Here is a 23896-nt window from a genome sequence, read left to right on the forward strand (position 1 = left end):
CAGAACCAGCCTCAGTTCTCCCAGTTGTTTCAATAACTCTTCCCATGAGGCTTAGCCAGGAAGACAGTTTGCAGGACTACAACCCCCAGAATGCCCCTGTGTGGTTGTCAGGAGCAACTAAGGAAAACAGATCAACAGCCCTGCTGGGGTCTGAAGACAGTCCAGAGACTCACTGCCAGCCAGACATGGGCCAGGATTATTACTCGGTGCTCCAGATCACTCACAACGCAGAAGATGCCCAGATAAAAAAGGCGTAAGTTGGAGTGGGAGCTGGGCCTTAGGGGTATGCTGGGGTAGGCCCCACCCCTCATCTCTTTCCTAGAGTTTCCCTAGAACTCTTCTGCACAGTTTAGGGTAGGCAAGGTAAAGCTTGCTCTCCTTATTTTGCCTTTTGCTTTTTTCTTTTCTTTTTTTTTTTTTTTTGACACAGAGTCTCAAGCTATTGCCCTGGATAGAGTGCTATGGTGTCAAAGCTCACAGTGACTTCAAACTCTTGGGTTTAAGCGATTCTTTTGCCTCAGCCTCCCAAGTAGCTGATACTACAGGCGCCTGCCACAATTTCCGGCTATCTTTTTGTTGTTGTTGCAGTTGTTGTTGTTTAGCAGGCCTGGGCTGGGTTCGAACCCACCATGGTTCGGTGTATATGGCCTGCACCCTACCCACTGAGCTACAGGCGCTGCCATCTTCTGTCTTTTTCTTTTCTTTTCTTTCTTTTTCGTTGTCTTTTCTCTCTCTCTTTTTTTTTTTCCTTTTTGAAACAGAGTTTCTCTCTGTCCCCTGAGCTAGCGTGCCATGGCTTTGCCTCAAACTCTCGAGTAGCTGGGACTAAAGGCACTCACCAGCTAATTTTTTTCCCTATTTTTTGTAGAGCCAGGGTCTTGCTGTTGCTCATACTGGTCTCAAACTCTTGGCCTCAAGCAATTGTCCTGCCTTGACTTCCCCAAGTGCTGGGATTATGCCCTGCCCTTCTTTTACTTCACAAATACCTATATCCTGGCTTTGGTTGGAGTCAGAGCACAGGTTCAAAATCGGACATCCCAACCCATCTGGCTTTATGCTTTATGCCCTTGTCTTCTCTATTGGGTGCCTTAGTTTGCCTAGCAATGAAAGGAAGACAAAAGAGCCATTTGAACTTCATCCTGAATATTACAAAGAACCAGAGGATTATGAACAAAAGAGTGGCCTGGCCGGGTGGATGTGTTACAGATTTTATTCCAGCCATCATATAGGTTTTTGCCATGGACTAAACTGTATTTCTGGATACTTCCATCAGCTCTTATGGACTCTGTGGCCCATCCCCAAGAAGGTCTAGGATAACAGCCAGTACACTTTTCTGAAAAAAAGTTGTTTAAAACAGATATATATATATATATTTTTTTTGTAGAGACAGTCTCACTTTATGGCCCTCGGTAGAGTGCCGTGGCCTCACACAGCTCACAGCAACCTCCAACTCCTGGGCTTAAGCGATTCTCTTGCCTCAGCCTCCTGAGCAGCTGGGACTACAGGTGCCCGCCACAACGCCCGGCTATTTTTTGGTTGCAGTTTGGCCGGGGCCAGCCCTGAACCCGCCACCCTCAGTATATGGGGCCGGTGCCCCACCTACTGAGCCACAGGCGCCGCCCTAAAACAGATATTTATTAAACATCTATTATATGGTTAAGGGCAGTAGTAGCAGCTGGAAATATAACTGAATGAGACAGATACGCTTCGTTATCTCATGCTACTTAATTTTGTTGGTGAAGACAGAGTAGTCATCAGGACATACAGGGTGCTATGAAAGCTTATTCAAAAGAGAGGACCCTTTAAGAAATTGTTGTAATCAAGGCAAAAGATGAGGCTTGAATAGGGCAGTGGGCTGGAAAGATGGGAGATAAGAGAATGGATTTGGCAATTAAGTGGATTGTTGGGGGGTAAAGAAATAAGGAGTCTAAGATAATTCAGTTGAGTTGGGCAGTGAGAATAGCTAAATTTATTGAGCGTGTAGGCGCTGCTCTGAGGATTGTCCATCACTTTCACTTAATCTTCATAACAAGCAGAGCACGGTGGCTCACACCTATAATCCTAGTACTCTGAGAGGCCAAGGCTGCTAGGTTGCTTGAGCTCAGGAGTTTGATACCAGCCTGAGCAAGATCAAGACCCCATCTCTAAAAATAGAAAAACTAACAGGGCATAGTGGCAGGTGCCTATAATCCCAGCTACTCTTGAGTCTGAGACAAGAGGATTGCTTGTCTCAAGAATTTGAGATTGTCTCAAGCGGCTAAGGCACCAGCCACATACATCTGAGCTGGCAGGTTCGAATCCAGCCCGAGCCCACCAAACAACAATGATGGCTGCAACCAAAAAATAACTGGGCATTATGGCAGGCGCCTGTAGTCCCAGCTACTTGGGAGGCTGAGGCAGGAGAATCGCTTGAGCCCAGAAGTTGGAGGTTGCTGTGAGCTGTGATACCACAGCACTCTACCCAGGGTGACAGCTTGAGGGTCTGTCTCATCAAAAAAAAAAAAAAAAGAATTTAAGATCGATGAGGTATGATGCCATGACACTCTATCTAGGGAAACAGAGGAAGACTCTGTTGCAAAAAAGAAAAAAAAAGTCTTCACAAAAACCTGAGAGAAAAACGGTCTATAAAACCAGTGTATGGTGCCCCATGATAGCATTAATGTACACAGCTATGATTTAATAAAAGAAAAAAATTAATTAAAAAAAAAAACCTGAGAGGCAACTGTCATTATTATCCCAAGGCCGGGCCCTTAGCAAATGGCAAAGCCCATATTCAGACCCCATGACTATTAGACTATGGGCCTATCCCCAGGCCAGATCCTGGAGGGGATCTATAAGGAGTAAGTGGAGAGGGCGGCGCCTGTGGCTCAGTCGGTAAGGCGCCGGCCCCATATACTGAGGGTGACGGGTTCAAACCCAGCCCCGGCCAAGCTGCAACCAAAGGATAGCCGGGCATTGTGGCGGGCACCTGTGGTCCCAGCTACTCGGGAGGCTGAGGCAAGAGAATCGCTTAAGCCCAGGAGTTGGAGGTTGCTGTGAGCTGTGTGGAGCCACGGCACTCTACTGAGGGCCATGAAGTGAGACTCTGTCTCTAAAAAAAAAAAAAAAAAAAAAAAAAAGGAGTAAGTGGAGAGAATGTACAGTGTGGTTGGAGAGATAAGACACAAACTTATGACAGTTCAGGAACAATTGTTCTTGAGTATCATCTGTTCAGGAAGGAGGGCATTGGAAGGGCAGCAGGTAAGCACAGATTCATCCTGGAAAGAGCTGGGTCTGAATCCAGGTTCACTTGTCTGTCAGTTGTCTGACCCAAGCAAATTACTTAAACTCTAGAGCAGGGGTCCTCAAACTTTTTAAACAGGGGGCCAGTTCACTGTCCCTCAGACTGTTGGAGGGCCAGACTATAGTTTAAAAAAAAAAAACTATGAACAAATTCCTATGCACACTGCACATATCTTATTTTGAAGTAATAAAACAAAACAGGAACAAATACAATATTTAAAATGAAGAACAAGTAAAGTTAAATCAACAAACTTATCAGTATTTCAATGGGAACTATGGGCCTGCTTTTGGCTAATGAGATGGTCAATGTCCGGTTCCATATTTGCCACTGCTAGTCGTAACAAGTGACGCAAGTGTGCATCAGTCCCGAGACTGAGAGGAGGAGTTGAGAGCGGAGAGAAGGAGGGGAGTCGGGGAGTGCGGCGCACATTCCACACATGCGCACTGCGGCCCGGGACCAGTCTGCTGCTAAGCAGGACAGGCAGCGGTGGCAAAAACACAGTGGGCCAGAATAAATGTCCTCAGCAGGCCACATATAGCCTGCGGGCTGTAGTTCGAGGACCACTGCTCTAGAGCCTAAGTTTCCCCATCTCTAAAATAGTAATAACAATAATAATAATTGCTGTGGTATTAAAATAGAATTAGATGAGATAGTGTATGTGAAAATGTCTTGCAATACTTTCATGTGAAACCATGTCATATAAAGAGGGAGTAGGCCAGGCATGGTGGCTATAATCCTAGCACGTGGGAGGCCAAGGTGGGAGGATCCCTTGAGCTCAGGAGTTCAAGACCAGGCTGAGCAAGAGCAAGACCCCTGCTTCTAATACAAAAATAGAAAAATTCTGAGAGGCCAAGGCAGGTGGATTGCCTGAGCTCAGGAGTTTGAGACCAGCCAGAGCGAGGGTGAGAGAGACTCTGTCTCTAAAAATAGCTGGGCGTTGTGGTGGGTGCCTATAGTCCCAGCTACTTGGGAGGCTGAGGCAAGAGAATCGCTTGAGCCCAAGAGTTTGAGTTTGCTGTAAGCTATGATGCTATGACACTCTATCCAAAGCAGCAAAATGAGACTCTGTTTCAAAATAAAAAAATAAGAAAAAGAAAAATTAGCTGGGCATGGTGGTGGGCAGTTATAGTCCCAGCTAGTTGGGAGGCTGAGGCAGGAGGATCTCTTGAACCCAGTTTGCTGAGCTAGGCTGGCATGCTGGCACTCTAGCCTGAGGCAACAGAATGAGACTCTTATCTCAAAAAATAAATAAACAAATAAATAAAGGAGGAAAAGAACTGCATATGTTTCAAAAAAATAATCCTTAACCTAACCTGGTGTTGTGGCGGGCGCCTATAGTCCCAGCTACTCAGGAGGCTGAGGCAAGAGAATCACCTAAGCCCAGGACCTTAGGAGGTTGCTTTGAGCTGTGTGACACCATGGCACTGTACCGAGGCGATAAAGTGAGACTGTCTCTACCCAAAGAAATTAAAAATATAAAAAATTAAAAAATAATCCTTAAACCTTCTTCCCCGCAACAACTCTTAGAGTTTTTTTTGCAATGAGACTTCAGGGTTGAGCCACACTTGTGACGTGCTCTCCCACAGGAGTACCTAGATAATTGTCTGAAAAAAATTGCTAAACTTGGCTGCACCTATAGCTCAGTGGGTAGGGCGCTGGCCCCATATACCCAGGGTATAAAAAAAAAAATTGCTAAACTTACATAAGGTAAAAGAGCACCACGATAATTGCACTAGGTTCATAATCACAGCATCCAAGCTGTAATGCCACCTCTTTCCCTCCCCCTCAGGAAAGCAAGTGAATGAGAGTGATGTTACTGCAGGGATAATTTTGAAACCACTCAAATTTCTATGTAAAACTAACAATTCTTCTCAAACCTTGTTTCTTTTACTTGTGGATAGAATTTGCTTGCATTTATAACTGATCGAGATCTTTGTAACTTAAGAAGGGCCATTCAGAGGTCTCAGGGAGGCTGTGACAATTGTCTTTCAGTCTCAGAACATAGACATTCTCTCTGTAAGACCCCCTCAGGTCAGGGCCAGGACCCTTAGGGATGGAGGAGAGTGGCGGGAGCACAGACCCAGCTCAGTAAGAGGGAGCACTGCCTGAAGGTCAGAGCTGTCCCACAGCGAGTGGGGCTGCCTCGCAGGGCAGTGGGCTCACCTCATTCACTCATTCACTTATTCACTCCTGCGTGCTGGGCACTGGGGACATGGAGGACTGGGCACTGCAACCCCAGGACCTTACAGTCTAGGAGAAGAGACAGATTAGTCAGCAGACAGCTGGAACACAGCGTGCTAAGTACTGGGATTGAGGGCACTGGGGACTTGGAAAGGGGACCCTAACCAGAAAAGAAGCTAGGTGGTGGTCAGGGAAGGCACCCAGAGGATTTGGCCCCTGAACTGAATGTTGAAGGACACATTTAAAATTGCCAGGTGGAGGTGGGAAGAGCTGCCAAGGGGTGAATATTACAGGGACATACAGGACGCAGAATGGACAAGGACATGGAGCATTGCAGCAGGGGAGGTTCCCGATGGGGCAGCAGAGGTCATGGGACCAGGGAGGGATCTTAGTGAGACATTTTAATTTAGGTTTTGTTTTTTTTTGAGACAGAGTCTCAAGCTGTCACCCTGGGTAGAGTGCCATAGTGTCATAGCCCACAGCAACCTCCAACTTGGGCTCAAGCAATCCTCTTGCCTCAGTTTTTCTATTTTTAGTACAGATGGGGGGTCTCACTTTTTGCTTAGGCAAACTCATGAACTTAAGCAATCCACTTGCCTCCCAGAGTGCTAGGATTACAGGTGTGAGCCACTGCGCCAGTTAGTGAGACATTTAGATTGTGTGCAGGAGACAACAGGGGGACCCGGTGAAGGGTTTCAGCAGGAGGGTGCTTTGGTCAGAAAGTACATGTATGTTAGAAGCGTCAGATTGGAGAGAGAAAAAGATCAAGGATCAACACAGTGGCAGCACACGGAATGGATTGGAGAAGGGACTTCTGGATATAGAAAGACATGGTTCTGCAACAGTTTTAGGGATAATGGAGCAGGAACAGAACATTATTTAGAAGGAAAAACTGACATGACTTGATGACAGAGGGGGCGAGTGTGGAGAGGACAAAGGTGAACTTGGAGTTGATGATAGCACTCAAAATTCTGGCTGCATTGCTGTGGGGAAAAAAACTAGACAATGAAACGTGTGTTTGGGCTCCTTGAATTTGTGGCTTATGGGATATTGGAGAGGAAATAGCAAATGGGCAGCTGGATATAGAAGTTTAGTGCTTGGGCAGCGCCTGTGGCTCAGTGGGTAGGTGCCGGCCCCATATCCTGAGGGTGGCGGGTTCAAACCCGGTCCCTGCCAAACTGCAACAAAAAAATAGCTGGGCATTGTGGCGGGCGCCTGTAGTCCCAGCTACTTGGGAGACTGAGGCAAGAGAATTGCCTAAGCCCAGGAGTTGGAGGTTGCTGTGAGCTGTGATGCTACAGCACTCTACTGTGGGCGATAAAGTGAGACTCTGTCTCTAAAAAAAAAGAAAGAAAGAAAAAGAAAGCTTGGTGCCTGTGGCTCAAATGGCTAAGGCACCAGCCACATACACCTGAGCTGGCGGGTTCAAATCCAGCCCAGCCAACAAACAACAATGATGGCTGCAACCAAAAAATAGCCAGGTGTTGTGGCGGGTGCCTGTAGTCCCAGGTACTTGGGAGGCTGAGGCAAGAGAATCGCTTGAGTCCAGGAGTTAGAGGTTGCTGTGAGCTGTGATGCCATGGCACTCTACCCAGGGCAACAGCTTGAGGCTCTGTCTCAAAAAAAAAAAAAAAGAAAATAGAAGCAACTGAATTCTGGGGACACCAAAATGGCAGGTGTGGACAGGGGAAGAGGAGCCACACTCTGAATCCACAGAGACTATGTGTGCAGGTTTGGACTGTGACTTCAGAGTCTGGGCTGGGCGTGTTCTGTTGGGCCCTCCAGACCCACTCCCACCCTCTGGGCCTGCCTGCTCTGTGCTCTGGGAAGCTGAGTGTTCTGGCTTCCTGCTGTCTCCTCCCACAGGGAAGAAGAGGAGGGAGGAGAGTGGGCTGCGGTCTTTATTCTCCAGCTTCCTCCCTATGGGGTCTCTTCAGGTTGGCCAAGTCCTTTAAAGGAAGGTCACAGCACCTGCCTACGGCCCTGTGCACACAGAGAGTGTCCCTACTCCGAAAGGCTCAGGGTCCCTAGTGTGCTGTCCCCTGTGGTCTCCCTTTCTTCTTCCTGCACCTTGGTGAGTGGTCTCTTTATTACTGTCCACACCCAATCCGTGCCGTCGCTTCCCTCCTGGGACACTGTCCATACATATCCCCAGATGCTGTGGGTTTCTCATCACTGATGGGATTGAGCAGAAACAGAAGTCAGGAAAGAATGAGCACAGAGGGAGCCACACCCGAAGGGTGCTGAGAGCTCTCTGTGCCAGGCCCTTTGCACACCCGCTTTAGTCTCATCCTCCTGTATGTCAGCCCTGGTACTCTAAGGAGCAGGAGGATTACATATTCATGAAACGTACAGGGAGGCTCCTGTGAAAGATGAAGGGGCGGGGGCAGGAGTGTGCAGAGGGAGCCCTCAGGGCACAGTGCAGGCCTGACACCTGTGCTCGGAGACACTGAGGGAAATTGGATGGGAGAGCTGCAGTGTGAGCCAAAGAAGATACCTGCCAGGCTGGTGGGGGGTCCTCAGGCAACAGTTGCCCGTTGGAGGTGTCCTATGTCTGGCAGGAATGGGCCAGCCCTGAAATCCGCACCGTTTGTAGGCACTGGCTGGGGTACCCTCAGCACAAATACCCCGGGGGCAGCTGCTGAGACCCTCAGTCAATTACGTTCTATACACCAGCTGCTTTTCCAGTAGACCTGAGTGATCCAAGCACCTGCACAGCCACCACAGCCTGTGAAAATGCCCTGATTTACAGCTGCGCAGCAGACAGTAGTGGCAGTTCTGAGCTAGGGTCTGCTCTGCAGAAACAGGTCAGTGGTTATGACTTGTATTAAAACCCTTTCTCCTCTAGGTACCGGAAACTTGCCCTTAAAAACCACCCATTGAGGTCACAAGATCCATCTTCAGCAGAGACATTCAGGCAAATAGCAGAGGCCTATGATGTTCTGAGTGACCGTGAGTGACTGCTGGGTTGAACATGAGGGGTTACTGCAGGAACTCTGTTGCCCAACCCTCCTTTAACATGGTTTCTTAAGTCTGTAGACTGCTGGATTTTCTGAGGCGGCCCAGTAGAGAGTAAACGTCCTCTTCCCTTTCTAGAATCTAGACAAACAGAGAGGAAACAGAGTAAAGAATTGCCTTTCTCCGAAGACACAAGTTGGAGGACATGGTGTGTAGGGCCCAGGATTAGGCTGACGTGCTCACCCAGTCGGGGCAGTGCAGGAGCTAGGGCACATTCCCTATGCCATGCCACCCCACCCACCTCCACCACGAGGGAACTTTCCTGGAGGAGTAGAGTGAGGTGGGACTTCCCCTGAGCCTGAATCTCCAGCTCCCCAAGGCCAGCAGGAGTATAAAAGGGCAAAAAAAGACCAGGAGTGATGAGATGTCTCTCTTATGAGATGACCCCCCAGCACAGTGGGTCACATACCACCCAGCCCATGCGTCTTGGCATCATCACCTGCCCCATCAGGGGACTGTGGGGGTGGGGTGGGGGGGAGGCTTTCCTGAGGGCTTGTCCTGGGGTCTGTAAGTGTGGCTCCTATGCAGAAGTCCAGTGAGACCACTCAGGTTTTTCCAGCCCTGAGTTTTCAGGAAACTTCAGAGTCCTTAGACTCTAGGATTTCAAAGGTCTAGAACAGTGTTTTTCCAACCTTTTTATCTCCCAGCACATTTGAACCTGTAGGTAAACTTTGCGACACACTTAAATTTTATGGATAAAAAAAAGTAAATGCTGTAATCTTTGTACTCTGGGAGGCCAAGGCAGGTGGATTGCTGGAGCCCAGGAGTTGGAGATGAGCCCCAGCAAGAGTGAGACCCCATCTCTAGCAACAATAAAAAAACTAGCCCAGCATTATGGCAGGCACCTATAGTCCCAGCTACTTGGGAGGCTGAGGCAAGAGAATCACTTGAGCCCAAGAGTTTGAGGTAACTGGGAGCTATGATGCCATAACACTCTACCCAGGGGAATGGAGTGAGACTCTGTCTCAAAAAAAGGAAGGAGTAAAAGAATATACTTCTTTCAGACTCGGCGCCTGTAGTGCAGTGGTTATGGCACCAGCCACATACACTGAGGGTGGTGGGTTCGACCCCCACCTGGGCCAGCTAAACAAACTACAACAAGAAAATAGCTGGGCATGTGGCAGGTGCCTATAGTCCCAACTACCTAGGAGGGTGAGGCAAGAGAATCGCTTAATTAAGCCCAAGGGTTTGAGCTTGCTGTGAGCTGTGACACCACAGTACTCCACCAAGGGCAACATAGTGAGACTCTGTCTTAAATAAATAAATAAATAAATAAATAAATAAATATCACTGGTCTAAGGGGGGCACTGGTAATTCAGTGGTTAGGTTAACCCAGAGCTGGTGGGTTCGAAACTGACCCCAGCCTGCTAAATAACAATGACAACTACAACAAAAAAATAGCCAGGAGCAGCACCTATGGTTCAGTGGGCAGGGCACTGGCCCCATATACTGAGGGTGGCGGGTTCAAATCCGGCCCTGGACAAACTGCAACAACAAAAAATAGCCATGCATTATGGCGGGCGTCTGTAGTCCCAGCTGCTCAGGAGGCTGAGGCAAGGGAATCGTCTAAGCCCAGGAGTTGGAGGTTGCTGTGAGCTGTGACATTACAGCACTCTACCGAGCTCAGGAAAGTGAGACTCTGTCTTAAAAAAAAAAAAATAGCTGGGTGTTGTGGCAGGTGCCTGTAGTCCCAGCTGCTTGGGAGCCTGAGGGAAGAAAATTGCTTAAAGCCCAAGAGTTTGAGGTTGCTGTGAGCTGTGACATCACCGCACTCTACCAAGGGCCACATAGTGAGACTCTGTCTCAAAATTAATTAATTAATTAAATAATAAAAATTTCAGGATTCTAGGATTCTACGGGGTGTCTCAAAGGTCTCCTATAAGAGACCTTTGTTGCCATACATAGACAAAATGAGGACATTGTAGCTAAATGTAACTTTATTCACAAAATATTCATTTGAAAATTTTATAAAATATTCTCTATGTGTTGGCCACTTCTTTGTAAAATTTTGTGATAAATATTTTGTTTTTTGTTTTTTTTTTTGAGACAGAGCCTCAAGCTCTCACCCTGGGTAGAGTGCTGTGGCATCACACCTCACAGCAACCTCCAACTCCTGGGCTCAAGCGATTCTCCTACCTCTACCTCCCAAGTTGCTGGGGTTACAGGCACCTGCCACAACGCCCAGCTATTTTTTGGTTGCAGCCGTCATTGTTGTTTGGCGGGCCCAGGCTGGATTCGAACCCAGCAGCTCAGGTGTATGTGGCTTGTGCCTTAGCCACTTGAGCCATAGGCACTGAGCTGTGATGACTATTTTGTAAATAAAGGTACATTTAGCTACAATTTCCCATTTTTCCCTATCTATGACAACTTTATGGATGACCTTTGGGATACCTTGTATTTACCACACATAAGACAATGGCCGTGATGACTGAGTTGGGCCAAATCCCAAAGCTATAACCTGACCCCTAGTCTCTCAGTTCTTCCTCCAACTTCCACCTCACAGCCAGCAAACAACTTGCCTTTTCCATCTCTCTTCTGGGCTAGAGGAGCAATACCTGGGTCCACCCAGAATGAAACTGAACCCCTGATTTCTAGGGTCTCATTCCGAAGACTGCTAGACAGCAGGGCACTTGGGAAGTAAGTGCCTTCCCCTTCCCCATGTCCTCCTGCTTCCCAGCCCTGCCCATTTATCTTAACCCCTAAAGCTGGACCCCTCCTCAAAATGGCACACATCCACAGCTGTGAAGAGAGGCATCTATGACAAGTTTGGAGAGGAAGGCCTGAAGGGCGGGATTCCTTTGGAGTTTGGATCCCAGACCCCATGGACAACTGGTTACGTCTTCCATGGCAACCCTGAAAAGGTTTTCCACGAGTTCTTCGGGGGAGACAACCCCTTCAATGGTAAGAGTCTTATCCCCCACCCCTTACCTTACTAGGAAAGGACACAGTTGTAAAAAAGATGCTTTTCTTTGAGTAGTTTTGTTTTTATTTTTATTTTAAAAGATATATATATACATATATAAAATACATGGTAAAGGCTCAGTGCCTGTAGCTCAAGCGGCTAGGGCGCCAGCCACATACACCAGAGCTGGCCGGTTTGAATTCAGCCCAGGCCTGCCAAACAACGACAACTGCAACCAAAAAGTAGCCAGGTGTTGTGGTGGGCACCTGTAGTCCCAGCTACATGGAAGGCTAACGCAAGAGAATCGCTTAAGCCCAGGAGTTGGAAGTTGGAAGTTGATGCTATAGCACTCTACCCAGGGCCACAACTTGAGGCTCTGTCTCAAAAATAAATAAATAAATAAATAAATAAATAAATAAATAAATAATAAAAATAAAAAAAATAAAATACATGGTAAAAAATGTAAAACAGAATTTATTGAAAAATAAGTGAATTCTAGCCCTCCATTTCCCTCCCTAGAAGCAACCACTCACTTTTAACAAATGATATATCCTGCTAGGCATAGTGGCTCACACCTGAAATCCTAGCATTCTGGGAGGCTGAGGCAGGACTGCTTGAAGGTCAGGAGTTCAACACAAGTCTGAACAAGAGCAAGACCCCATTTCTACTAAAAATACAAAAATTAGCCAGGCATTATGATGGGTGCCTATAGTCCCAGCTACTTGGGAGGCTGAGGCAGGAGGATTATTTGAGCCCAAGAGTTTGAGGTTGTGAGCTAGGCTGATGCCACAGTACTCTAGCCTGGGCAGAGTGAGACTCTGCCTGAAAAACAAAACAAAAAACTAGCTTATGTATCCTTCTAGAAATTGTACATTTATGAGCCTTTATTTATTTTTACAGAAGTTTTTATTTCCTTGTGGAAGTGAACTACATTGTACACTTTGTCCCACTTATACTCGGAGATTATGTTAAACATTATACTAGATACAGACCTATTTATTCACTTATGTGCAAATCTATGTACTATATATAGATCTACATATGATTTCATTGTACAGATGTGTATGAATCAGGGATCAGTTACAGAAACATATACTGTTCTAGCCATGCCAAGCTGAAAGAGGTTCAATACGGGGAATTAGGTGTTTAAAAAAATTCTTTTGGAGGTCTGAGTGAGAGGGCTGCAGGCTGGAGCTTCTAGTGGCCTTGTGCTGGGCCGCACAACGGAAGGGAGAGGAAGCTGGGGAAGGGCAGGGATCATGGGCACATTCGGACCCTCGCTACCCAGCGCTTACAGCGAGTCTTTTCTGACACTACCAGGCGCTGCAGCCAGAGGGCGCGCGCCTCCTACATGAGGCAGCCGGAGTTAGGGTATCCACTTTGGTGGGCTGAGTCAGGGAGGTGGGGGATGTGCTAAGTGGAGGTGAAACAGCCGGGAGTGGAAAGGGATAACATTCACTGGATCTGCAATCGAGTACAGATTTTTGCCTGGTCAAACAGTTTTGAGTCTGAGAGGTGGTTATGGGAGGCCCAGCATTACACTTGGGGCACTGAAAAGATAGAGGATGTGTTCGGGGTGGGGCTGGGGGTGGGGAGTACGCGTGTGTGTGTGTGTGTGTGTGTGTGTGTGTGTGCGCGCGCGTGTGTGTGTGTGTGAGAGAGAGAGAGAGACAGAGCGAGACACTTCTGTTACTTCTCTCACTAATTCCTGCAGAGTTTTTTGATGAAGAAGGAGGTGAGGTGGATTTGAACTTTGGGGGGCTCCGGGGCCGAGGAGTCAAGAAGCAGGACCCCCCAATTGAACGGGATCTTTATCTGTCCCTGGAGGACTTATTCTTTGGCTGCACAAAAAAAATTAAGATCTCGCGAAGGGTGAGTATTTGGCTTGCTACTACTGGAGGCCATCATATGCCACGCGACCCCAGCAGTCCCTTCCTCACTTACCCTGACTGGAGGGCTCAGGGATGATCCCTCATGGAAGTATGGAATCTTAGATTCAAAGACCTAGGATCTTAGAATTCTAGAGTCTGAAATTTGAAAGGGACAATTGAGAATATTAGCCTAGTTCTTTCCTAGTGTTTGAGTCTCCTCCCTGCAGCCTTCCTAACTGGACTGAGATCATCCCCTTGCTTCCTCCCCCTTCAGCCTCATCCCTGTGGGAAGAGGCAAGGCTCTGAATGTGAGGACTGTCCTGTGAATTCTGCCCTGGGCATTACCACACCATATCCCCAGGATTTTTTTTTTCTTTTTGAGACAGAGTCTTACTATGTTGCCCTCGGTAGAGGGTAGAGTGCTATGGTGTCACAATTCACAGCAACCCCCAACTCTTGGGCTTAAGTGATTCTCTTCCCTGAGCCTCCCAAGTAGCTGAGACTATAGGGGCTGCCACAACACCTGGCTATTTTTTTTAGTTTGTAGTTGTAGTTGTCATTGCGGTTGTTTAGCAGGCCCAGACCGGGTTTGGAAACCACTAGCCCTGGTGTATGTGGCCTGTACCTTAGCCGCTGAGCTACAGGCGCTAAGCCATACCCCCAGGATTTCATCAGAATGTATCCCTCATGAGTTGGAGGGAACAATATGGCATGAAGGGTGAGCAGGAGACAGTTCCTCAGACGACTGGTTTAGGAAGACCCCCAGTGCCCCGGAATTCATTCCTTGGCTTGCCCTGTCCCATGGGTCAGCTCTATACCAGGTACAAGAGTAAGGCTACTATGCCTTTGCCCAGCAGAGGAGATGCTGACGTGGCCATGCTTTCCACAGACAGCACCCATCTGGGTGTGTGATTGGGGATTGGATGCATGACATAATGGGGGACTGATGAGGTGAGGCTCAGAAATGTTGACCTCCATGGTCTTTCTCTTTGGGATTAAGAGACCTGTTGGAGGATCAGGGGTAGGCCTCTGGGATTTGAAGGACTTTAGAGTACACTTTCACTGTGTATCTGTGGCCAAGACTGAAGTTGTGAGTTTGATCAATTAACAGTGACTGCTTGGCACTCCAGACCCCAGCCGCATGGCATGCCCTGCCATCCTGCAATCATAAGTTTTTGGTTCCCATAGCAGGAGGATGGGAGTGGTCTTCAGGCCAGGTCTTTCCCATCGCTGGAGGATTGAACCCAAGTACAAATTCCACAATGTATCTTTCATGTGTGCAAAGGCAGCTGTGTGCTCATGGAAATGTGAGCAAACTGTGCTCTTGGAAATCTTGAGCAAACTTCTCCCATGCCTGCCATCTCACTGCAGGTGCTGAATGAGGATGGCTACTCCTCCACCATCAAGGACAAGATTCTGACTATTGATGTGAAGCCTGGTTGGAGGCAGGGCACACGTATCACCTTTGAGAAGGAAGGGGACCAGGTGAGAGGGAGAGAAGCTGACTAAGGTTGTCACCTTAGTCAGACTGAGGGGGAAGGAGGCAATACTTTTTCCTGCCCCTATGAAGGTGCAGGAAAGACCTGGTCTGGTAGCAAGACCAATCTGTGGAGTGGGTACGATGATCCCTAATGTTCCTTCCAAGGAGCCTCACAGTACCTCTATAAACGGGCAGCCCAGAGACTATCCCCATTTTAAAGATGACAACCTTAGGCCTGGAGAGGGATGGGTCTTGCCCAGGGCAAGAGCACAAAAGCTAAAAGGAAATCTAGCTGTAATTCCAGTGATCTTCCTGAGATTCGTCAGTGCTTCTCTGAATAAAGCCCAAGTATAGGAACTACTCAGAAACCATTTGTTTACAATAATTTTAGTTACTAATAAGTATTATTTAAGTATTTATTTAAATAAAAATATAAGGCTCAGCACCTATGGCTCAAGCAGCTAGGGCACCAGCCACATACACCTGAGCTGGTGGGTTGGAATCCAGCCTGGGCCTGCCAAACAGTAATGATGGCTGTAACCAAAAAATAATAAATAAATAATAGCCGGGTGTTGTGGTGGGCGCCTGTAGTCTCAGCTACTTGGGAGGCAGAGGCAGGAGAATCGCTTGAGCCCTGGAGTTGGAGGTTGCTGTGAGCTGTGATGCCACTGGACTCTACCCAGGGCAACAGCTTGAGGCTCTGTCTAAATAAATAAATAATAAAATTATTGTTCAAGGCATGTGGAGTCTTAAGTCCTGAGAAGTGATGGAGTATTCAAAGCCAAGAAAGATTAATTCCTCTGCCTGTACCTTTTGCTCCCCTTCTCACCTATAAAACATCTGCTTCCAGAAATAGCCTCAAGACTCAGCTCCAGTGTCCCCCCACGCTGGGCAGCCTTCCCTGAACTCCTACATGGGTTAGCAGCTCCTCTGAGCTCCTGGCATCTGGACTTCCCTTATCACAGTCTTGGACCTGCTGAGGACGCACTGTATGTCTCGTACCCTACTAGACAGGAGCTCTGTAGAGTAGGAGATAGTTTGATTCTCCTGTTCCCCGTGCCTAAAAGAGACCTCAGCAGCGTTTGGTGACTTAATGAAGTTGGCAAGGGGTGTCATCCCTGAAGCTGCCAGCAGACAGAGACTTGCAGGCAGCTGCCTGACTACCAGTTCAGTGTTCAGCCCACTACCTGAGGAGACCTCTCCCCCTTCAGTGCCTCTACTTAGGACTGCTCAGTAGTGAAGTGCTACTCGCTTTCAGTAGTGAAGTGATTCCAGGGGGACTCATCAGGTAGGCTTCTCAGAGCAGGGGCTATGGGTCCAAACTCAAAAGGCCCTTCCAATCTCCCATTGTACAAAGACATGGAGACAAGTAGAGGCAGGAAGTTGGCCAAAGTCACACAGCCAGTGAGTCCTTGTCACCCCTTGGCCTTCTTTGCCCAGGGCCCCAACATCATCCCAGCTGACATCATCTTCATTGTAAAGGAGAAGCTCCACCCTCGCTTCCGCAGGGAGAATGATGATCTCTTCTTTGTGTACCCCATCCCTCTGGACAAGGTGAGTGGGCAAATCGCAGGGGGTGGGGGTGGGCAGAGCGTACACCACCAGCGCTGGTCTAGGTTTTGCTTCCCCTCCCCCAGCCCCCTGTAGTCTCACTAACTCTTGTTAATTCCACCTCCCGCAACTCCCTCCACTTCATCCCATTAATCACCATCACCTGGATCTACGCAGCAGGCCCTCCCGCCTTCTTGTCATCTCCAGTTTCTTCTCCTCAGGGATCTTTCCATCCCTTCGTCTGACTCTGCCCCACTCCTCAACATCTTTGCATGGTATTTGACTGCTGGCCTCATTCCTCACTCGAGGCCACTTGGTACCCCTGCCCTGTGGTGCATTTTCAGAGGGCCCTGCTAGGCCCTCTGCCTGGAATGCTGTGTACCCATCCCTACATAAGGCCATCATCGACTATTACACCTCTGCTACCACTTCCTGGCCTTCTCCAGAATGGTTTAGAGGCCCCTCCTTGGCTCCCACGGACCCTTTTATTTCCATCTCTGTCATGATACTTATACTATAGCAACATCACTTTTACTTGCCCGACTGAGCTTCTTAAAGGCATATACTTACCAGTTCCTGAGCAGCCTTTCACCTTTCTGGCGTTCAGCTCAGGGTCTGGCACTGAGTAGTAGTGAGTAGGCTCATAGATTGCCTTCTAAATAGGATGGCCGTGGTGATACTCTCTGTCCCCACCTTTGGTCCTAACTTTTCCCAGGCTCTCACCTGCTGCACTGTGGAGGTGAAGACCCTAGATGACCGTCTGCTCAACATCCCCATCAATGACATCGTGCAGTGAGTCCATTTTCACTGGGCCCCACAAGCCAAGAATAGAGCTGGCCTGGGACATAGCACATGGTGTCAGACAGGTCTGCCCAGTACAGTTGTGCACACTGCACCTAGCACAGGGGACCCCTGCTGAGGGGTAAGAGAGGACTGAAACCCACCTCACACTCTGGCCTGGCTATGGGTTACATTCTTCTGGCAAAAGGGATGCCATCTGATTTTCACAAGCTGCTGCAGAGGCTAGAGGCCCCAAGGGTTGGGTAATCCTTGTTGCCTCCATCCCCCAAACCGCTTATCAGAGCTTTGAGTTGCATCATCCCCTAAGTCCTTTTCCAAGAAAGGCCCTCTGCCCCATCCCAGGGTCTGCTTACCTTCCTTCTTCACCCTGTTTCCCATAAAACAAGATTTCCAGAATCCTCCATCAGAGACTCAGCATAAACAGGCTTTTCAGGGAGCAGGCTGTTTGTTGTAAGCCAGCTACTCTCCTTCGCACGCAGCTCTGGATGATAAGAACCTTTCTTTTTTTTGGCCGGGGCTGGGTTTGAACCCGCCACCTCCGGCATTTGGGACCGGCGCCCTACCCGCTGAGCCACAGGTGCCGCCCGGGATGATAAGAACCTTTCTAGGGCGGCGCCTGTGGCTCAGCGGGTAGGGCGCCGGTCCCATATGCTGGAGGTGGCGGGTTCAAACCCAGCCCCAGCCAAAAAAAAAGAACCTTTCTAGGTGGAGGCTGTAGTGACTGTTCCCTTGCTGGGGTTATGTGGGGCAGGGGTGCAGGGACCTGTTAAGGTACCAATCTGGGGTGACTTCTAAGCTCCCCTCTTTCATCTTCCTGTCTCAGTCCTAAGTACTTCAAGAAGGTGCCAGGTGAGGGGATGCCATTGCCCGAAGATCCCACCAAGAAAGGAGACCTCTTCATCTTCTTTGACATCCAGTTCCCTACCCGCCTCACACCCCAAAAGAAGCAGTTGCTGCGCCAAGCATTGCAGACATAACTGGTGGGGTAAGGGTTAGAAAAGGGGTGGGGTGAGGCTAGCCAGGCCTTACCCTGGTTCCTACAGCCTCAGGGTGTGCAAGGGACCCAGCCTGCTGCACTGATATGACATGAGGGTGGGGTGACATGGGGCTTAAACTGATGTAATAAAGACCTATTTCCTTTCCTCCAGCTATACCAAGGTGTGTTGGAGGGACAAGAATTTCATACTGACCCTTCTTGGGGGGTTTAAGGGAAGAGCAGGGCCCAAGGAGCTCAGCACCTGGGCCCCTGTCCTGCCTTCATGGGCATGGCCAGGCCCCTGAGGATTCAGTCTCTGTGTTCCCACCTGGCTAGAGTGGGGCAGGGCTATGTGGCTTCTATGGGTCCCTGGCTCTGCTCCGACTTTTCATGACAGAAGGGACAGTCTCTGAAGTGTGATATGATCACATTATTGAGACAGGAAAATGAAAGCACAAGAAAACATTTGGGCAGCGCCTGTGGTTCAGCAGGTAGGGTGCCGGCCCTATATACCAAGGGTGGCGGGTTCAAACCCAGCCCTGGCCAAACTGCAACAAAAAAATAGCTGGGCGTTGTGGTGAGTACCTGTAGTCTCAGCTACTCAGGATTTGAGGCAAGAGAATCGCCTAAGCCCAGGTGTTAAGAGGTTGCTGTGTGACGTGTTCTACTGAGGGCGATGAAGTGAGACTCTGTCTCTACAAAAAAAAAACATTTGTTGCAGGTCACTGAGGCCCAGTGGCAAAGCTGTCATCTGAATCTTGAAGGCCACTTCCCACAGACTCACCCTGCTTAGGTGAGAGAGGTACACAAAGAACACAAGCACTGGACAGTTTTAGCTTCTACTTCTCTGGCTGGATTACGTTGCCTGAGCTGTCTTTAAGTGGGGTGATCTAGGAGGCAGCCCCTAGCTCCCAGCCCTGCGCCTGACTACCTGGACCAGTGATTGCCCTTGTCAGAAAAGCAGAGCTCACAGGCTTCTTTTCTGAGGATTATGTGAGGTCATTGATGTGAAAGTGCTTGGTGAATTCACTATTTAGATTTCAGGAAGGGTGATGGAACTGCTGCAAACGTGGTCTGGACGAGTTCTAGCCTCCAGGTCCAGTTGGGCCTTATTGTAGACCATACCATACCTGCCCCTCAGAGTCAAGAGCAGTGTATATGCTCCTCTTCTGTGGTCACATTGAGACAGGAAAATGAAAGCACAAGAAAACTTTGGGCAGTGCCTGTGGTTCAGTGGGTCACACTTTCTTCTGTCCCAGGGAAAGTTTCCCCTCTCTTGAGTCTGACTTTGGGTAAGGATAGGTCCAGACCTATGGAGAGTTGGTGACCACTCTACGGAGTAGCTTCAGAGGTTGCCAGGAAAGGCCCTATATTAACCAGATTGTTTACAATTCCACCATCCCAAAGCACTGTATCAGTGCCTGCCACAATGTCTGGCTGATTTTTCTATTTTTAGTAGAGACTAGGTCTTGAATTTCTGAGCTTAAGTGATCCTACTGCCTCAGCCTCACAGATTGCTAGGATAGCAGGTGTAAGCCACCACACCTGGCCTTTTTCCTGAGACAAGGGCTTGCCATCATACTGGCTAGAATACAGTGACCTCAGATCTCACAGCAACATCAAGCTCCTAGGCACAAACAATTCTCCTGCTGCACTTTGCTGGCATTACAGGTACACACAGCCATGCCTGGCTATCTTTTCCCATTTTTGTGGAGATAGGGTCTTGCTCCTAGCCTCAAGCGATCCTCCCACCTCAGCCTCCCCAAGTGGTAGGGTTACAGGTGTAAGCCACTAGGCCCAGCAGATTTTTCTTTTTTGTAGAGACAGTCTCACTGTACCGCCCTCAGGTAGAGTGCCATTGACGTCACACAGCTCACAGCAACCTCTAACTCTTGGGCTTACGTGATTCTCTTGCCTCAGCCTCCCGAGCAGCTGGGACTACAGGCGCCCGCCACAATGCCCAGCTATTTTTTTGTTGCAGTTTGGCCGGGGCTGGGTTTGAACCTGCCACCCTCAGCATATGGGGCTGGCGCCCTACTCACTGAGCCACAGGTGCCGCCCCCCAGCAGATTTTTCTTAAATGGAGGCCAGCAGCACTTGACAACCATTTTTTTTTTTTTTTTTGTAGAGAAAGAGTCTCACTGTACCGCCCTTGGTAGAGTGCCGTGGCGTCACACGGCTCACAGCAACCTCTAACTCCTGGGCTTACGAGATTCTCTTGCCTCAGCCTCCCGAGCAGCTGGGACTACAGGCGCCCACCACAACGCCCGGCTATTTTTTTTTTTGTTGTTGCAGTTTGGCCGGGGCTGGGTTTGAACCCGCCACCCTCGGCATATGGGGCCGCCGCCCGACAACCATTTTTAAATCACCAAAGGTAAGGCAGCAGAAAGACTTGAGATGAAGACTCTGGGGACCAGGATTCCAGGGAGCATTGCAGCCTGGCAGTTGCAAGTATGTAGGCTTTAGCATCTGAATCCCAGGTGTGCTACCAACCCACTGTGCTTCTGTGGGCGCTTGGGCAAATCCCTCCACCTTTGAGCCTTTTTTTAGACAGTCTGTCACCCTGGATAGAGTGCCATGACATCATCATAGCAACCTGTGTGGTCTTGTGCTCAAGCCATCCATCTTGCCTCAGCCTCCCCAGTAGCTGAAGACTAAACCCAGTGCTGCACCCTCCCTTAACAGCCGAGACTACAGGCACACACCACTAAGCCTGACCACTTTTAGTAGAGATGGGGGGTCTCGTTCTTGCTCAGGCTGGTCTCAAACTCCTAAGCCTAAGGAATCCATCCACCTTGGACTCCCACTGCTGTTTTTTTTTTTCCAAGACAGAGCCTCAAGCTGTTGCCCTGGGTAGAGTGCTATGGCATCACAGCTCATCAGCAACCTCCAACTCCTGGGCTCAAGCAAATCTCCTGTCTCCGCCTCCCAAGTAGCTGGACCTACAGGCACCTGCCACAACTCTGGCTATTTTTTTTTGTTTGGTTGCAGCCATCAGTTTTGGTGGGCCCGGGCTGGATTCAAACCTGCCAACTCTGGTGTATGTGGCTGGCGCCTTAGCTGCTTGAGCCACAGGTGTCAAGCCTGTCCCAGTTTTTGAGATTACAACCCCTATCTTACAGGCCTTTTGTAGAAACCAGATGAGTGAAGCTGATTTTTTTGAGTCTATTTATGTTGCCCTGGGTAGAGTGCCATGGTGTCACAGCTCACAGCAACCTCAAACTCATGGGCTTAAGTGATTCTCTTGCCTCAGCCACCCACCACAACTAATTTTTGTTGCAGTTGTCATTGTTGAGCTGGCCCGGGCTGGGTTCGAGCCTGCCAGCCTCCATGTATGTGGCTGGCACCATAACCACTGTGCTATGGGCACTGAGCCAAGTGAAGCTGATTTGTTTGAGACACAGCCCAGGTGGTAGCTGCCCTGTTCTGAGCAAATAGGTGAAGGTGTATGTGCTGTCAAATTCTCTGACTCCTCTGGGGTAGCAAGTCCTGCTCCTTACAGAGAGGCTTTTAAGGAAGCCTGGGCTCAGGCTTTATGGAAAGTTGTTTTTTCGCAGTTTTTGTTCGGGGCCAGGTTTGAACCCACCACCTGTGGTATATGGGGCTGGCACCCTGCTCCTTTGAGCCACAGGCGCTGCCAATGGAAGACCTTTATGGCATTTGTTACCTCAGGGGTTGCCAGTACTACCTTGTGAGTCAAGCAAAGCAGGGCATTTCATATGGCTGTTTTATAGAGGAGTTACCTACCCCTAACCAGTTACCACGGCCTACTGGTATGTTTACCAGTGATTCTTGCCTTTCCCAGCTCATTGTCCCCAGGTCATGCTCAGAACCATGACTGTCTGGTGGCCTTGTGTCCATCCATCTCAGGGCCTGGGACACAAAAGCTGATAAACCAGCTGAATGATCGCTCACATCCACTAGCCTATTTACCTTTGAGGACATGCCTGGGCAGAAAAGTGACCCCTCCTGTACAAAACAGTTACCCCGTTTCCCTGAAAATAAGACATCCTCCGAAAATAAGACCTACTTACAGGAAAGATAAGGCGTCCCTGAAAATAAGACCTAGCGCATCTTTGGGAGCACACCTTAAAATAAGACCCTGTCTTATTTTCGGGGAAACAGGGTAGTAGCCTGCCTCAGGGATTAATGTGGGCTTCCATTTATGCCAACTCCCTAGCAGAGAACAGCCTGGTAAGGTTGCCTGTCATCGTCTTATCATGGCTTTCTGCCTCATGGGACTCAACCCTGCCCCTCCTGGGGACTATGAAGTCTCAGTTCAATCTGTCAAGATCTAGGAAGCAAGCTGAGGAATCTTGGGCCCTTGTTCATTCTCCAGGAACCATTTAACACTCTGGCCCTCTTGCCTAAATGCCAGAGCGTCTAGCTTCATCTTTGACAAATCAGCTAATAAGCAGTGGAAGGAGGTCAGCTGCCTTAGGCTGGGGGAAGAAGGAGGAGGTCACGTACTCTGAGCCTGGCTCATAGCTGCAGGCTTCTCCAAGACCTGTTTCTTGTTTTTTTTTGAGATAGGGTGGAGTGCCCTGGCATCACAGCTCACAGCAACCTCCAGCTATTGGGCTTAGGCGATTCTCTTGTCTCAGCCTCCCGAGTAACTGTGATTACAGGTGCCCACCACAACACACCAGCTATTTTTTTGTTGTTGTTGTTGCAGTTTGGGCGGGGCTGGGTATGAACCTGCCACCTTTGGTATATGGGGCCGGCGCCTTACTCACTGAGCCACAGGCGCAGCCCCCAAGACCTGTTCTTGCCAACATAATCTGCGTCAGGCTTCAGTTTCTTCAGGAATCTACAAAATGGGGCTGGATGACTTCATTAGGGCCCAACCCTATACAAGATGCCTCAGTCCTCCTTGCCCACCTGCTTTCCTGCCTCCACAGGGCAGGTGGTGAGAGAACAGGGACAGAGAGGCTGAGATCCATGTGCTAGCAAAGCCCTGGCTTGTCCCCTCCTCCTTGGGACCCCTAGTTCAGGGAGAAAATGAGACTTCAAAGAGAAAGATCCTGGGTGGTGCCTGTGGCTTAGTGGGTAGGGCATAGGCCCCATATACCAAGGGTGGTGGGTTTGAACCCGGCCCCGGCCAAACTGCAACAAAAAATAGCTAGGTGTTGGGGGGGGGGTGCCTGTAGTCCCAGCTATTTGGGAGGCTAAGGCAAGAAAATCGCCTAAGCCCAAGACTTTGAGGTTGCTGTGAGCTGTGACACCACAGCACTCTACTGAGGGTGATAAAGTGAGACTCTGTCTATTAAAAAAAAAAGAGAAAGTATTCTCACACTGTTCTGTTTGCCCGGCAGCCTAAAACCTACCTCTGCTGAGTCAGGCCCTGCCCCACCCAGCTCAGTAACACTTCCTCTTCTGGGTATGACTGTGGAGGGGGTAACTGACTTGCTCTCACTAGGCTGGGACTTTAGAGGGGGTGGGTTTCCTATCTTTAAAATGTAATCAAGTAAGTCCACAGCATCTAAGATTCCCAAGTTCCTTATCTAAGTCTTCTGAGATGTGCAGGACATGAAGGGCAAACAGGAGCACTCTCATTGTGAAGATAAACAGGCTTGGGGCCATATTGGGGGTTGGAAGGGCAGGAAAAGTGAGAATTAAGCTATTACTGTCTCTCCTGCTGCCCCTGCATCAGCCACCTTAGTCCAGGGCCTGGGATTGAAGAGAAATGGTCTAGAATAGATGGACCTCCATGGGCCTCAGACTGAATGCTGGAGGTGGGTCATACCCCCTTTTCAAAGTTGGGTGGCTCCTCCCCTACTCACCAAGGGCCCGTTGGACCAAGACCTCTGGTAACTACAAGAGGGAGGAGACA

At 49.1% G+C, this 23896-nt stretch overlaps 1 protein-coding gene across 1 annotated transcript; it reads left to right on the forward strand.

Annotated features, from left to right (window-relative positions):
- The first annotated feature begins 85 nt into the window (after positions 1-85).
- On the forward strand, positions 86-18229 carry DNAJB13 (DnaJ heat shock protein family (Hsp40) member B13). Its single transcript, XM_053560628.1, has 8 exons — positions 86-253; positions 8313-8416; positions 11222-11383; positions 13099-13256; positions 14627-14740; positions 16176-16289; positions 17002-17078; positions 17911-18229. Exons 1-8 carry the CDS (start codon positions 186-188, stop codon positions 18062-18064), a joined length of 951 nt encoding a protein of 316 aa, XP_053416603.1. The 5' UTR covers positions 86-185; the 3' UTR covers positions 18065-18229.
- Positions 18230-23896: the final 5667 nt, after the last annotated feature.

Source organism: Nycticebus coucang, chromosome 14 (assembly GCF_027406575.1).
Source record: "Nycticebus coucang isolate mNycCou1 chromosome 14, mNycCou1.pri, whole genome shotgun sequence".
Taxonomy (NCBI): Eukaryota; Metazoa; Chordata; class Mammalia; order Primates; family Lorisidae; genus Nycticebus; species Nycticebus coucang.